The sequence below is a fragment of the Oryza glaberrima genome, chromosome 6 (assembly GCF_000147395.1).
Source record: "Oryza glaberrima chromosome 6, OglaRS2, whole genome shotgun sequence".
In the NCBI taxonomy this organism is placed as follows: Eukaryota; Viridiplantae; Streptophyta; class Magnoliopsida; order Poales; family Poaceae; genus Oryza; species Oryza glaberrima.
The window spans coordinates 15,485,170-15,500,430 of NC_068331.1; the positions used below are offsets into that span (position 1 = coordinate 15,485,170).

A 15,261-nucleotide genomic window follows, 5' to 3' on the forward strand; every position below is an offset into this window, starting at 1 on the left:
ATGTTAGTAAATTGAGGCCAAATTTTGACACTGTAACATTTATATTGATCTGATATATTGTGATTTACATATATTGCTGCAAGCACATTAGGCCCATGACATTCCAAGTTAAGAAACTTGATAGATTGTACATGCCTACTTTTTTCTCTGCGACTTCAGTTGTGCATGTAGCTTTATACATTAAAACTGTGATATCGTCATATGATTTGTTACTTGACCAAGATATTCTTTTACCCTTTTCATTGATGTTTTGTATTTTTTTCAATGTACTTCTTTGCTTTAGTTATTACTTAGCATATTATAGAGTTACCCGCAAATTTAAACAGTCCATGATTTCCGCTTACAATCATCCTGCTGATATGTGATGTGTCTGTAGGCAAGAATGGATGGTGGGTTGAGCTGTCAACCAAAGCTGGTAGTGGCTGTGGCCGAGATCGTTCCGGTGGTGTTCTGACATGAAGTGCTATGAATGTGGCAAACCTGGTCACTTTGCACGTGAATGCCGCTTACGGATTGGTTCTGGAGGCCTTGGCAGTGGAAGGTGCCGGAGCCGGAGCCGGAGTCTAAGGTACCACGGTCGTTGTCGCAGTCGCAGCCGCAGCCCAAGATACCGGAGGAGCCCAATTCTATTGTACTCTAATTGTATCTGTTATTAGTTGAATCTGACATGGTATCTGTTTATTAGGTTTGAATCTGAGATGGTATGAGAAATTGGATTGAATTTGGTGTGCTCAAATTTAATGGGCCTGTTTAGTGGGCTTTGATCTGATAGTTGGTTGACAAAATGGGCTAGTTTTGAAATGGGCCTATTTTAAAATGAGCCAGTTTAAAAAAATAATGGGCTGTTGTTAAATAATTAATGGATAAATGTAAAAAAATAATGGGCTGTTAAAAAATTAATGGGTCGAAAAAAGTAATGGGGCGTTAAAAAAAACAATGGGCCGTTTAAAAATATTTGCTGACGTTAGCTGCCACATCATCAGTGACACGTCATCACACACGTGTCAACGACCACGTCACCTAACATGATGGCAGCCACGTGGCAACTATCCGTAACGTTTAATTTCGTCACAAAGGTTGGGCCTGGCTGGACTACACAGGCTCAAAAGCGTTTTATGACGGTTAAAAAAGTCATAGATTGTGCTGATCCGTGACGATTTGCGAGAAAACATCGGCAGATTTAATCTGTGACGCTCAATAGATGACGATAAGTAGAATCGTCACAGACAAATCTCTCTGACGAATTTTCAGTGGTCCATGATGAATTTTTTTAATCATAGATTAAATAGATTCTTGTAGTGTGAGGGCTTCCCGCGGTGAGCCGTGTCGCCTCAAGGTGCCGCACGCCCTCTCTGACTCCAGCATCGCCTGCCCGACGCGGTCATCGTTCTAGAAGGCAGCGGTTGGGACACCATCGTTGTCGGCAGCGTGGACTAGGAGAAAAGGGGAAATAAGGAGAAAGAAGAATATAAAAAGTTGGGTGTGGGGCAATTTTTGACTTTTCATGCTATTTATCTCTTCTATTCAATCGAAAATTAATATTTTAATGGCCGTGGTGTCCACTAGACAATAACCACATTTAGAGAGTGTTTTCCCCCACAAGTAAGTACATGCGGTGTTCTACAGCTAAAACCATTAAGGTCGCGATGTTCCGTAGATAGAATTGTACTGCATTAGGAGTAGGGGTGAAAACGGGTCGGAGACGGATAGCGCCGAATACAGATACAAACTCGGATAATATCGGGCAAAAAATATGAAATGAATACGTACCAAAATGGATACATACACTATCGGTTACGAATATTTATTCGGATATCAAAGTCGAAGCAACAATCTTATATATCACATAGACAATAACTATTTAACAATTTCATATATCCATATTACGATTATATTAGGCTATTAGGACCTTAGGAAATAAATAGGGTACAATACATCATAGTAGAACCAATACATAGTAAAAAAGTGTCTCATAGAAACATAATACGGGTAATATCCGTATAATTATCCGGGTAACACCCGTATTTTTTAACGAATAATCCGTATACGTCAGATACTATATTCCCGAACCCGATCTCGTATCCGCCAAAAAAGACCCGCATTTAGACCCGATATCCGTGAAAAGCCCAGGTACCCAGATTTTCGTCCCGAATTTATTCCGAAATAATATGGCTGGGCAGACGGGCGGGAAATTCCCGCCCCGTTTTCACCCCTAATTAGGAGGGTAGATAACTTCGGTTTGAAGCGGATGTGAAAAATATTAATTTTCAGGTTGCGCTGGACGCCTGGACCATGGTGAGGATCAAGCCAGAATGCCCGAGATAGCCGCCACGCATACAAAGCTCACCGCGCCACAAGCAGAAAAATATCCGTCCCCTCTTCCCACTCCACTTGCCCTCGCATCTACGTCGCCCAAGCTTCGCCCGCTGCCGCACACAACTCCGCCGACGCCGACACGACGTCCTCTCTCCTTTCGCCTCCTCATCCTCCTGCTTCCGAAATCCTCAACTCAGATTCGGAGCTACTGCCGCCGCCGCCTCCCCCGTTGTTGTTCCAAGCGCCCCCACAAAACCCCCGGCCGTGGCGGCGGCCGCGGCAGCGACGGGCTTCGGCAGCGGCACGCGGTGCATGAGGAGGAGAAGAAGGGGAAGGCACGACTGCGGTGTCGCGATCCGGAGCAGGAGCCGATGGGGAAAGTGCGGCTGACCCGCGCCTGAGCGATAGAGATTGAGAGATCCAGGGTTCGTGAGCGAGTGTGAAAAAGAAAGGTTATACTGAAGACTTCAGCTGGTGGCGCCACCAAGATGCAGACCAGCAATTTTCGTAAGAAGGTTTGAGATCAATCTCTCGCCCTTGGATTTTTGAGCTTGCTGCTTAGTACTGAATTAACCCTGAAATACTTGTAAGTAGACTCAAGGGACACCAACATTTTCTAATATTAGTTTGTGCGACTAAATATATTGAAACTTGCTACATATTGACAAATGATTCAGATGTAAGGATCATTAAAGAGGCATGGGGAGTTGAACTTTGCTACTCTTTTGCTTGCACACCGAACTTGATCATGCTGCTCTTATTTTTTTTTTTAAGAAACAAAGAAAATGAATCATGTCTAGGTTATCAACCCAAAATTAAGCTCGTAGGATGTTTATTTTGATAATTTCTTCATTTTTTAGAAAGAGAGGAAACCCTCTTCCATTTCCATTTATTAGAAATGATAGTCACATGTCTTTGAACCACAATCTGGAAACGAGAAGAAGTTAAAAAAACATGATGCAACTATTTCGCCATCCGATTCTAGTTGAAAGAGAGCACTTCTTCCTGCCAAAGCAACATCTTCTAGTCAGAAATCTAACTGTCTAAGACCACATACTAGGTTAGCAGCTATTAATTACATATCGAACATCGTCTATCAGCAAAAGCCCAAACCAACTCTGAGTCTACCCCCTTCAAACCCTGCAATCATCTTCCAGGACAGAGATCACTTCTCTTACAAAGCTAAAAAGACAGAAAGTATCAGCACTACCAGAACCCTAACCATCAAATTCTGCTCGACTATTTCTACTGCACCAGCTGTGCTCAGCAGAATTCACTTGCCACCTACTTGACAAGTTTTACTCACTGCAGCTTTCTTTCCCCCAATCTCTATCTCTGTAAAACAGACCAAGAAGAGACCATTCATTTTTTTTTGAATCCATGAACAGTAATATGTTCACTTAGATGCCATCTTGATTGCCTGCCTAGCTGCTAAATAAATTGATATGATCATATGCCATGTGCCCCTAAGTGCATAACGCCTCATGTACTTGACCGTAATCTAGGACACATTTCCCGGTTTGCCCACACAGTGAGCATCTGTAGCAAATCTATGCTTTCGATATGCTGAAACCTGCTTTTTCCCAGATGAGGCACATGTCTCTTCTTCCATCCAGTGCAGAATGATGGCATAACTGGTGCTGCACAGTGTGGCACTTATGGCCCCGTTCTTTTCTCCAACAAGAGTTGGATGAAGATTAAGATTATCGTGGCACACTTTTCAAACTGCTAAACAGTGCGTTTCGTGCGAAAACTTTCTATATGAAAGTTGCTCTAAAATATCATAATAATCTATTTTTCAAGTTTGTAATAATTAAAACTCAATCAATCATACGTTAATACCACCTTCATCTTCATCTTCAGGAGAAAAGAACACCACCTATATTTTGGTGGGTAGAGAAGCAGGGCTGTAGCGTACTTGTTTGTAATGTGTGGGAGCATGAAATAGTTTTGGCAAGAAAAAAGTAGCACATGTGGATTGTTATTCTGGTCATTTTGTGGTTAGGGCTTCAGTATGTAACAGAAATTGGTTCTGTAGCGGTAAAACTGCATGTTATGGTTAAGCAAGATTATTTATGTGGAGACCAGCTTTGCATGGTACTTTTCTATTTTCTTTTATTATGAAATAGTCAACACTAGTTTTCATATGGTTGTGCTAGACATTTTGTGGTTAGGGCTTCAGTATGTAAGGGAAATTTGTTCTGTAGTGGACTAGGGGTAAAATATGGCATCTTATGGTTAAGTAAGATTATTTACGTGGAGATGAGCTTTGCATAGTAATTTTGCTTCATTTTTTCTTAAAGAAAAATTTCCAAATAGGCAATCCTAGTTTCATATCCCATCTTTAACAAGAATGGCCTATTCATAAAATTAAACAGAAAACTGTTTTCTAATCTTATTTGTTAGTTTGAGAAAAGAATCTTTTTCCGCCTAAAGCTTAATAGTTTTGCTAGCTACTCCCTCCGTTTCATATTGTAAGACTTTCTAGCATTGCCCACATTCATATAGATGTTAATGAATCTATACACTTACGGAGGAAGTAGTAAGAGTGACAAGAATCATTATTTTATGGTCGATTGAAACAACTGTAATTGTAATATCGGAGTAGAAAATTTTACTTCCATAATTCTACAATAGTAGCATTTACAATCTTAGTTGTGTAGAGTTTTCCTTAGATATCATGTGGGGTTTGCGTTATAATCACCACAAGGAGAAGAACCAAGGCCAGGAAGGAGGCCCTGCACCGTCACCAGCCTAGTTTAGAGATAAGATTAGGTTTTGGTTCAAGTTAGTTGTTTGAGTTAGTTCGGTGGTTGAGATTATTGTGTCTGGGCTCTAGCAATATGTAAGCAGAGACTTGGTTCAGGTTTAGGTAGGCATTAGATAGATTATCTTCTTCCTCAGTCGTCCTGTCTCTCTGGCGCGGTGCCAATCACAGTTCCTCAGCACCGCTGAGGTCCATGGCCATGTCCTGTTACTTCATTTAAATACAGCCTACATCGTATTCCCTCATCAAATATTTCTGTACGTGACATTAGATCGCTATGACAATTAATCCTGACTCTTGGTATGTTCATATCTGAGAAAAGAAAAACTTGCTTGGTTTCGAATGACTACAACCTAACAATCTTTAGATGCACGAAAAGAGGAAAACCTCTCTTATTGAGCCACATTCCCTGTCTAGATGTAGACACACACATACCATGGATGATTAGTTTGCAACCAGAGGTGATGGGCTGTTGCTCAGCCAGTTCTCTGGTTAACCATTCTACTGCTGTCCCATAAAAAAATTAATTACAGCATCTTATCATCATATATATCATTCATGAGCAGTTTTCTTCTAGGTAGCTGTTTTTAATTAATATATAACCAGTACCAGTTATCTGATTATTGTTTTCTTTTCCAGAATGCAGCAGAGGTGGATTTCTTCATGGGGTATGGTGATGTTAATCGATACGAAGTTCTGGAGGTCATAGGAAAAGGAAGTTATGGACTTGTATGTTCTGCAAATGATATACATACTGGAGAAAAGGTTGCAATAAAGAAGATACACAACATTTTTGAACATATATCAGATGCTGCACGCATACTCCGTGAAATCAAGCTTCTCAGGCTGCTTAGGCATCCTGACATAGTGGAAATAAAGCATATTATGCTACCCCCATCCAAGATGGATTTCAGGGACATATATGTTGTCTTTGAGCTTATGGAATCAGATCTTCATCAGGTCATAAAGGCTAATGATGATTTGACAAGAGAGCACTATCAATTTTTCCTGTATCAGATGCTCCGTGCTTTGAAATATATCCATACAGGTATTAACTTCACGTTCTTGAAGTCCCACTTTCTTACATGTGCTTCTGTCGTTGTATGCTTATATAGTTATATAACTACTTTCACTCTGAACCAAGGTGATTCATTCCTTTCCTTTATTTGGTCGCATAGCTGCATGCTAATTTTTAAATTGATAGCAATTGAGCAATTCAATAGATTGAGTTTTTGTTTTCTGCCCTTCTCCACTAATTTGGAGCATGTAGCACAATACTGTTAACTGCATGGTTCATATTATAATTTAAAATTCTATTGCATGATTTGCCTAAACATATTATTATAATTTTTTTATTTGCATGTTTTTTGTTATTACTAATAGGACATAACATATTATTATCTCATTTCGTTAAATATGATCATAATAAGTAGCTAACTTTCCATTTCTGACTTGATGCAGCAAATGTTTATCACAGAGATCTGAAGCCAAAAAACATACTTGCTAATGCAAATTGCAAACTCAAAATATGTGATTTTGGTTTGGCAAGAGTTGCATTCACTGATGCTCCCACTACAGTCTTCTGGACCGTAAGGATTTAATCGTCATCAAATTATCTTGATAATTTTATGCTACATAGATAGATTGCAGTGCAGCTACAATGAGTGGTCAATTAATTCAGTTACCCTTCCTCTGGAGAGTCATCAGAGTTAGTAGACAATTGAATTGTGCTCTAACTTTACATAACTATCAAATAACTGATAGTGTTTGCATTCCAACATATCCATGCAAATGCACTAAGCAATTTTATTGACTTAAGCATTGACCTTTAGGTTACATATGGCCTGTTTCCCAGTCATCGTTTTTTAACTTAAGGTTGTTTTATTTGCTGCAATGGTTGAAAGTGAATTGAAAGTCATATAAAAAAATGCCATGCAGTACCACTTTTGTGGTATGTAATTTGTGACAACTGTGGTGGAAATTGAGGCTATTCCCCTTTTCTTGGGTTTTAGAGTGGGGATGGGTATAGGGGATGGCTTGTGCAGCCCTATAAGTTGCCTAGTTATGGGAGATTTCTGTTTTTTTACTAGTCATTGGGTACTATGAGATGAGATTTTAAATGTGAGCTTACTTTTGCAGGATTATGTTGCAACGAGATGGTATAGAGCACCTGAACTGTGTGGTTCATTTTATTCCAAGGTAAATGACTGGTCATAAATTATATGATTTAGGGTTTGGGAGTGGTCACCAAATTGGTGGTGTTAAGCCTTTTCTCCAAAGTGTGGAGTACTTCCTTTGTTCATGAAAACATGTTTTGGACAATGATACGGTCTTCAAAATGCAAAGTTTGTCCACCAATTTCCATTGGAAAATATATGAAAATCCTGATAAAATTATAATATTGTGAAAGTTAGTTTTGAGACAAATCTATATATACGATTTTGCAGATCTAAATTTTTAGATATATATATGGTGTTCAGTTGACTTGAAACATGTCCAAAATGGCATGTTTAGTGTCTGGAAGGACTACTATATAATGTGTGCTAACTACCTTTGTACTTTTCAAAATGAGTAAATTTCACATAACACTCGGTATTATGGTCTAAGTTGCACAAAACCACTAGGGTTTTGGCACGTTGTACATAACCCTGATATTGTGGTCATAAAGTTTCACAAAACCACAATATTGATCATTTTGACTTTGATCTACCACATTATTTTAATTCTACCATCACATCTCAAATTTATGAGTTTTTCTATTCATCATACAAATGTTACGTGTAAGCAAAGCTTTTTGGAATTTTGATACTGGAGCATGTCAAAATGGTTAATAGTTTGGTTTTGTGAAACTTTAGGATCATAATACTTGAGGTTATGTGTCACGTGCCAAAATTCCCGTGGTTTTGTGTTATCCTGGACCATAATAGGTTGGGTTTTATGAATTTTACTCTTTCAAAATTGAAGATGTGACCATCAATCCTTTTAGTGGAAGTATGATGCACATCATTATGTGGACTAAGGGAACACTTGAACTAACCATTTGGAATATACTGTATCAATCATTGTGGACTAAAGAAACTCCTTGCATTTATGGTGTTGGTTTGATATTCTATGTTTAATGCAGCAAGATAAACCACTGATCTTTAATTGAGTTGGCACGCCATTTGTTCATGTCACTGAAATGCCACTGTTTGGATTGCAGTACACACCAGCTATTGATATATGGAGTATAGGGTGCATTTTTGCTGAGGTGTTGATTGGAAAGCCACTATTTCCTGGTAAAAATGTTGTTCACCAGTTGGATTTGATAACTGATCTTCTGGGAACACCCTCCTTAGATGCTATTTCTCAGGTACAATAGCTGATCGATGGAAATTTGTTAACAAATTGGAAGTTTCAGATAATATATGGCTATTTTGCTGCTCTCTTCTCTATCTCTGATAAGGTGCGGAATGACAAGGCAAGAAAATATCTGACATGCATGCGGAAGAAGCAGCCTGCATCATTTTCACATAAATTTCCGAAGGCTGATCCATTAGCATTACAATTGCTTAGGAAGCTTCTAGCTTTTGATCCAAAGGACCGTCCATCTGCTCAAGAGGCATGTCATACAAATGATTGTTTTATTGGTCCTACATATCTTAGGAGAAAGTCCATATTTTATCCTTCAGCTATTGCCTTGGTCCAAAATTTGCTCCTCAACTAAGAAAGCCTTTTGGTCCTGAAATCTCAAAATCGTCCATATTTCATCCCTTGGTCCAAACTGGGCTGGTTTTCAATGATATGGCATTGTTGAAATTAGTGATATTGAATTATTTGCATGCCATATGTAATCCTAGCTGCAAATCATCACAAAAAAAAGGGCAGGAAAGAGAGGTAGGAGAAAGAAGAGAAAGGAAAAGGAAGTGAGGATGACATACGTGTCCTAGTATTTACTGTGTGGTGATGTCGTTACTTTTTGCACTTGCTGGCTCCATGCCATGTCATCAACCACCCCGATTTGGAACTCGGGATGTAATGTGCATGGTTTGAAGAGTTGAAGGGGCATTTTATAGTTGAGGGATGAAAATTGGATCAAGGCTTGAAGGACGAAAAGTGAACTTATTTTGTTATTCTTACTATGTTGTGCTTTCTATTGGTCCTGACACACTGGACATGTTTGCTAATTTAGGCACTGGCAGATCCGTACTTCAATGGATTAGCAAAGGTAGAGCGAGAACCATCTTGTCAGCCAATTCCAAAGATGGAATTTGAATTTGAGCGTCGGAGAGCAACAAAGGAGGATATCAAGGAACTTATTTTTCAAGAAATATTGGAGTACCATCCTCAATTATTGAAAGAACACATCAGTGGAACAGAAAGGCCAAATTTTCATCATTTAAGGTTTGATGTTTTGTAACTTTGTCTATCTTCTATATTTCAGCCCCTATCGACCTATGTACTTAACATCATTTTTCTGGTCATTCAGTGTGGTTGACCAATTCAGAAAGCAATTTACTCAAGTTGAGGAAAATCTGAATGGAAGTGGGGCTGCTGTTTCGCTACAGAGGAAACATTCTTCTTTGCCAAGGTTACTGCTTTCTTGCGTTAAGTTATTCTTCTCCTGTAGCTTTACCTTGACACTAGTTGAATTGTGTATATATCCAAGAGATGTTTAAGAAATAGGAAAATGGCATATATTTGCTTTGGCATGGCCGTTAAGTAATAAATGGTATCATAATGAATAAAGGCAGGCTTGCTCTTTATTACTCGAATTAGGAATATGTTGCTGCTGCCCTTTTTAGCTGGAAGAGAAATGCAAAGTAGGTCCATAGAGTCCGATGAGGTCTAAACTTTTAGTCATAGCCACGAATATTTCCTGTGAATTTTGATGAATAAAAAACATCAAGAAGGTATACAATGGATTTCTAGTAATTGCATCATGGACCTAACCAAAACGGCAGAAAAATTTGTCAATTATGTATAGAAAATTGTCAAAAGTTTTAACGAAATAATTTGTACAAGCTGGAAAGTTTTGTCAGTTGACACCAGTGAGACTTTCGTCTTGCTAGAAAGCTAAATTCAATCTTGCTTGAAATTCTGACTTTTGAACCTATGATGACTAACTATTTCGGTACTAGTCTAGTTGGTCCTACCTTTTCCACGATGCAGTATTATATAATATATGACTGCATAATACCTACACGCCATGTGATATATCTCATAGCTGCATTCTCTTTCTTTTGCACAAAATATAGGTCAACAATAGTGCACTCTGCTGCAATTCCTGCAAAGGATTATAAACATGTGGCCTCATCTAGTACAAAGCTTGCAGTAGATGGATCTTGGAATGCACAGATTCAGGGAGTACATGCAAATATAGCTGGTATTACTGTGTTACATTCCTGAAAAGCATTATGCCATCTGTATTTGACATGTTGATTTTTCTAGTTTCATTAAATCATAATTAATGAGTGCTCAAATTTGTTGAAAAGCATGATGCCGTATTCGGGGCATTAATGCCGTTTACTCTTTTGCAGGCGAGCCTTCAACTATCGTTAGACCTGCAGTGTCCTCGGAAAGAAGCTTAGCGCCTACACTTCAATGGCAACCAAATATGACGCATTTTCTGAATCATGCATTGTGTTACCAGAACACAGTATTTAGCGGGTCACTTCTTGATGCAACAGGCCCAGCCCAAGCCATTCCTCGAACTACTCCATATGTAGACTCCAGGTCCGGGAACTTGGACCTCTATCAGCATCATGTTTCTAGAGAGGATGTACAAAGTGACACAGCCACTGCACAAGCACACGCTGCTTCTCATGGCCCGGTTCCAGCTGTGTCTTACAGTCTTCCAGGGACGTATAGAATCACCTAGACCTATCAGTCGTTCAATCATGGAGGTCTTCCTTTTTCTTTTTTTTTTCACCCATCATAAACTGATTGATTACCAACATGCAATAAAAAAGGCAGAGGAACTAGATATGCATGTTCTTTTCTTTCTCGGACTTAGACATGCCATTATGCTTTGCCAGTTCGGAATCAAAAGCCTTCAAATGTATGCAGTTTCCTAGTTACTGCCTTACTTGTTGCAGTGCTCAGGGTGTTCTAAGGCTGTGATCTTCTCTTGTTTTCCACGCGCACACTTTTTAAACTGCTACTCTTGTTTTCCGCGCGCACATTTTTTAAGCTGCTAAACAGTGTGTTTTTTTTTAAAATATCATATTTATCTATTTTTCAAAAAAATTAGTTAATACTTAATTAATCATGTAATAATACATATTTCGTTTTGCGTGCCGGGAAGGAGGGGTTCCTAACCCCTCCTGAACGCTGCCTAAGTTCGGGCTTGTTCACTTTATTGCCAAAATCTACCATTTCAAAATTTGGCATATTTTGGTGCTATCCAAGCAATCAAGGATTTTCATAAGCTCTGTGCCAATTCTAATAGTTGCCTCCTAACACTAAGGCATGGTTAAAAGTACAATGCATACTGAATATTGTGGTTTTATATACAAATACAAATGCATTGTCACAGTTAGCTTCAACACTGAATTTGTCAAAGAATGAACGCCATTTATCAGGCCTTGATTGCTTGGAAAGATAACAGAAACAGAATACATCATCTTTAATTAGCAACATTATGAGAACTTTTATGGTGTGTGCATTCAAAAATTATAAATATCCAACGCTCCTTAATCACAGGTACAGTACTCTGGGTAAAAATATAATTTTACTAGTAGAACAAAAATGGTAGAATTGTCCTCTAAATTAGGATCGGTACCGCATAGGAACTACCGTACGAGTTAACATGAAACACGGAGCGGTCCATTAGTGCGTGATTAATTAAGTATTAGCTACTTATTTTTTCAAAAATAGATTAATTTGATTTTTTTAAACAACTTTCGTATAAAAACTTTTTACAAAAAAACTCATCGTTTAGTAGTTTGAAAAGCATGCGCGCGGAAAACGAGGGAGATGGGATGGGAAAAGGGGTGCCAAACACACCCAAAGTCTCTCTTGGTGGGTAAAACTGTTGTATTTATGTAAGCAAAACTTACAAAAAAATTACATCATCATTTGTACATTCATCCCTGTCTACACTACAAACCGGCGAATAGGTTCGTCGTCACTACTAATGTTGTACATAACCCTTAGGCCAAGAGGCGACTCGACCTCTTAAAGTTTCGCCAAAAGTTGGTGCTATCCTCGCGACGCGCGACCTGGTAGCGATCATAGTCCTCTAGGGTTCGACTTGGATGTGCACGCATCCATCCTGCTACCTTTATAACCTTGTAACTGTTGTCGTTTATTAGCATCTCGCGGTAAATGGGCCGAAACGAACACTTGATCTTCGGCAAGCCTTTCACCGCCACGAACTTCTTGTTCTTATTTCGCCAATTCCCAAAGGGGGGCCAAACGCACAACTTTTGGCTAAAACCCTGCCAACAAGATATAAAGTGCAGCAAAAAGAAAAAAAAGGGGCTAGCGAAATCAATCACACATTACAGTAAAGGCGCACAATTGGCGAAACACTAACTTTTCATTAATAAACATAAGGCCATAACGACTATAAGATGGTAACGGCCACTAGCCGAATATGCAAAATACTTGTATATAGACAAACTACGACTATAAAAGTCTAAAAAGCAAAGAACGCGAGGGCGAAGGGCCTCACACCTCAGGGTGGTCTCGGCCTTCGTTGCCTTCGCCCTCACAATCAGTGGCTGTCTCCGAAGGCCCGGGGTCTTCGCTAGTGTTGGCGGTAGCGGTGTCTTCGGCCCTCGCCATCCTCTCCAGTTGCTCGCGAAAACAGGTCATCATGCCATTCCTACCATCGCTCTCCCAGAAGCCCTTTCGGCAGGCCTTCAAAGCCGACGCGACGGATTGGGCATTTTTGGGCCAATCCTTCTTCACGGTTTGAGGAAAATCCTCAACATGGTCACAACCATGTTCATGAAGCAGGCTGAGCACGAAAACCGTGGCAACTCGCGCGCAGCAGTCGCCGTACGCGCCAGTCACTTATATATGCATCCACATATATGCACATGCCAAACTCCTACACTGGGAGCTAAGCAATATTCCATTCCATTTCCATATTACCACCAAAATAAATTCTCCATGCTTTCATGTGCTTTCTCCTCCTAGTAGAGAAAAAAAAAGGAGGGAAAGGCATGGTTATGAAAAAAGAAAAAAAAAGGTTATGCTCCATCAAGCATGAGCATGATGTTGAAAAAAAAATGTAATCACGCCCTCTCCTAATCAATGAAAGAAGGATTTTTGGGAGAAAAAAGTAAGTACAAAGGAGAAGCTTTTTCTTTATTTTCTTTCATATACCATTTCCACAATTTACCACACACATTTTTGCACGATCTTGATCTTGAGTATGTTTAGTTATCTGCTTTAGTCTAAGTTTTTGATTTAGTAATAAATGTGAATGCAAGTATGCCATGTTTGATCCCTACCGAGCTCTACATATTAAAACCTTAGAGTAGGAATAAAAAAGGCAACAATTGGTGAGGAATTCATTTTGATACACTTGGAGAGACCGAGTGAATCATTTGAGGAACTTGGCTTTCTTTTGCAAAATCATTTGAAAACTTCCGGAATAAGAGTTGAATAAAGATTGGGTGATTGATGCTCTAATTGTTGTTCTGTCTTTCAACCGCTCAAGGCAAGGAAAAGCAGTGTCTCATGGGAATCAGGGGTAAGGGTAAGCCACTGTGCCAAAGATTATTTAATCTGAGAGAGAGTACATATACCTTGCACCTGTATCTTTGAGATATGCAACATAGTAGCAACTCCTGATCAACAACCAAGTCTTTGTTTCCTTTCGTCCTTCACTCGGGACGAGCGAAGGTTCAAGCTTGGGGGGTTTTGTTGACGGTCGTTATCGATCAGTTTCGATCGTCAATATTACCAAAATAGAGGAGAACTAGTGATGCTTGCAATGCATATATATGTTAGAATAATAATATTCCACTAGTATTAGGTATACTAACCTTTTGCAGAGAACAACTATAAAGTGGAGGAGAATCGACATCAACATAGACGATAAATCAATCGGACGGTGTCGAGAACCAGACTTATGTATGAATGGGCTAAGAACTCAGAATTGACGTGACAAACTGGGCCAAAATTCACAAGTCTGTAGAGAAGAACAACAGAGGAGGCCGCCAGCCGAAATTGGGCTGGATTGGGCTGGCCCCAGGTTCGGCCGAACCCTCCTCAGCTCCATCCGATCCAGGGCTTCGTCTGGACGGTGTGGATTAGCCCCCAATGACAGTTGGAGGGTATTTCCGACCATTCCAACCGTCACAACCGTCATTGGGAGGCTATAAAAGGAGTTCTCATCCTCACTTCACTCACACACCTCAAGCAATAGTTCTCTCATTTCTCTCAAGTTTAGTTTAGTAGTATCTAGCTGGTGGAATAGGAATAGAGTAGAAATCAGGAGTCCGAAAGCCTTCGGAAGAGTTCGGGTATGGCTCTAGTAGCTTTTCTCTTCTCTTTTGTAAGCTTTATACTTTTATTAGAATACTCTTCTAAATACATTTATGGTATTGAAATACTTTCCGAGTATATGAGTACCTACTTTATATTATGTTCATGTTATACTGAATATACGGCTAGCTTATCTGGGAGATGCTTTGGTGCGGGTATAGTGTTTGCTTATGCAATTACTCTTTGTCATGACGATGATATTATAGTAGTATCTGGTAGTTTAGACGGGTGTCTAGATTACGGGATATCATTATTTGGGGTTATATATTGCGGATGAGAGGTGGGCCGCTGATGGTGACAGCTCAGTACGGGTATTCCTCCGCGCCGGTATATAACCCTAAGTTAATTCCCTAGGGAGGGTATTCCTCCGTATTTAGCCCCGGTTGTATGGTCATGACGGGCTGTCGTAAGGAACTCGGCGGTCAGGGATGGCTTCTCAAAGCACCAGGAGGGCATCGGATAGAGGGTATTAGCTAGTATATCGGTTAACTAGAATGTATGTATACTATGTATATTAGAAGTATAGGAATAGATTTTATTTCTCTTTTCTTTCCACTTAGCTTAGATGATATATTATGAGAATGAGTAGTTAATGCTTGTGTGTCACTCTACCCTTGGATTATCTTAACCCCTGCTTAGAATATGATTGTCACAAGTAATATATAAATTATTAGTCAAGTTCTCTCTACATGATC

At 39.5% G+C, this 15,261-nt stretch overlaps 1 protein-coding gene across 3 annotated transcripts; it reads left to right on the forward strand.

The window, feature by feature from the left end:
- The first annotated feature begins 2,346 nt into the window (after positions 1 to 2,346).
- On the forward strand, positions 2,347 to 11,150 carry LOC127776238 (mitogen-activated protein kinase 11). Of its 3 annotated transcripts, XM_052302596.1 has the most exons (10): positions 2,348 to 2,831; positions 5,723 to 6,131; positions 6,545 to 6,672; positions 7,223 to 7,282; positions 8,286 to 8,435; positions 8,529 to 8,684; positions 9,255 to 9,466; positions 9,552 to 9,653; positions 10,321 to 10,448; positions 10,603 to 11,150. In XM_052302596.1, the coding sequence occupies exons 1-10, from the start codon at positions 2,805 to 2,807 to the stop codon at positions 10,941 to 10,943; spliced, it is 1,713 nt and encodes a 570-aa protein (XP_052158556.1). In that variant the 5' UTR covers positions 2,348 to 2,804; the 3' UTR covers positions 10,944 to 11,150. The 3 variants fall into 3 exon arrangements, with proteins under 3 accessions (XP_052158557.1, XP_052158556.1, XP_052158558.1); XM_052302597.1 differs by lacking the exon at positions 8,529 to 8,684 and having other exon boundaries at positions 2,347 to 2,831; XM_052302598.1 differs by lacking the exon at positions 10,321 to 10,448 and having other exon boundaries at positions 10,603 to 10,762.
- The last annotated feature ends 4,111 nt before the right edge of the window (positions 11,151 to 15,261 follow it).

Coding starts and splice junctions, on each gene's coding strand:
- LOC127776238 (XM_052302596.1), top strand. CDS start 2,805: ATGCAGACCAGCAATTTTCGTAAGAAG. Junction 7,283..8,285: donor GTGGTTCATTTTATTCCAAG/GTAAATGACTGG, acceptor TTTGGATTGCAG/TACACACCAGCTATTGATAT. Junction 8,685..9,254: donor ACCGTCCATCTGCTCAAGAG/GCATGTCATACA, acceptor TTGCTAATTTAG/GCACTGGCAGATCCGTACTT.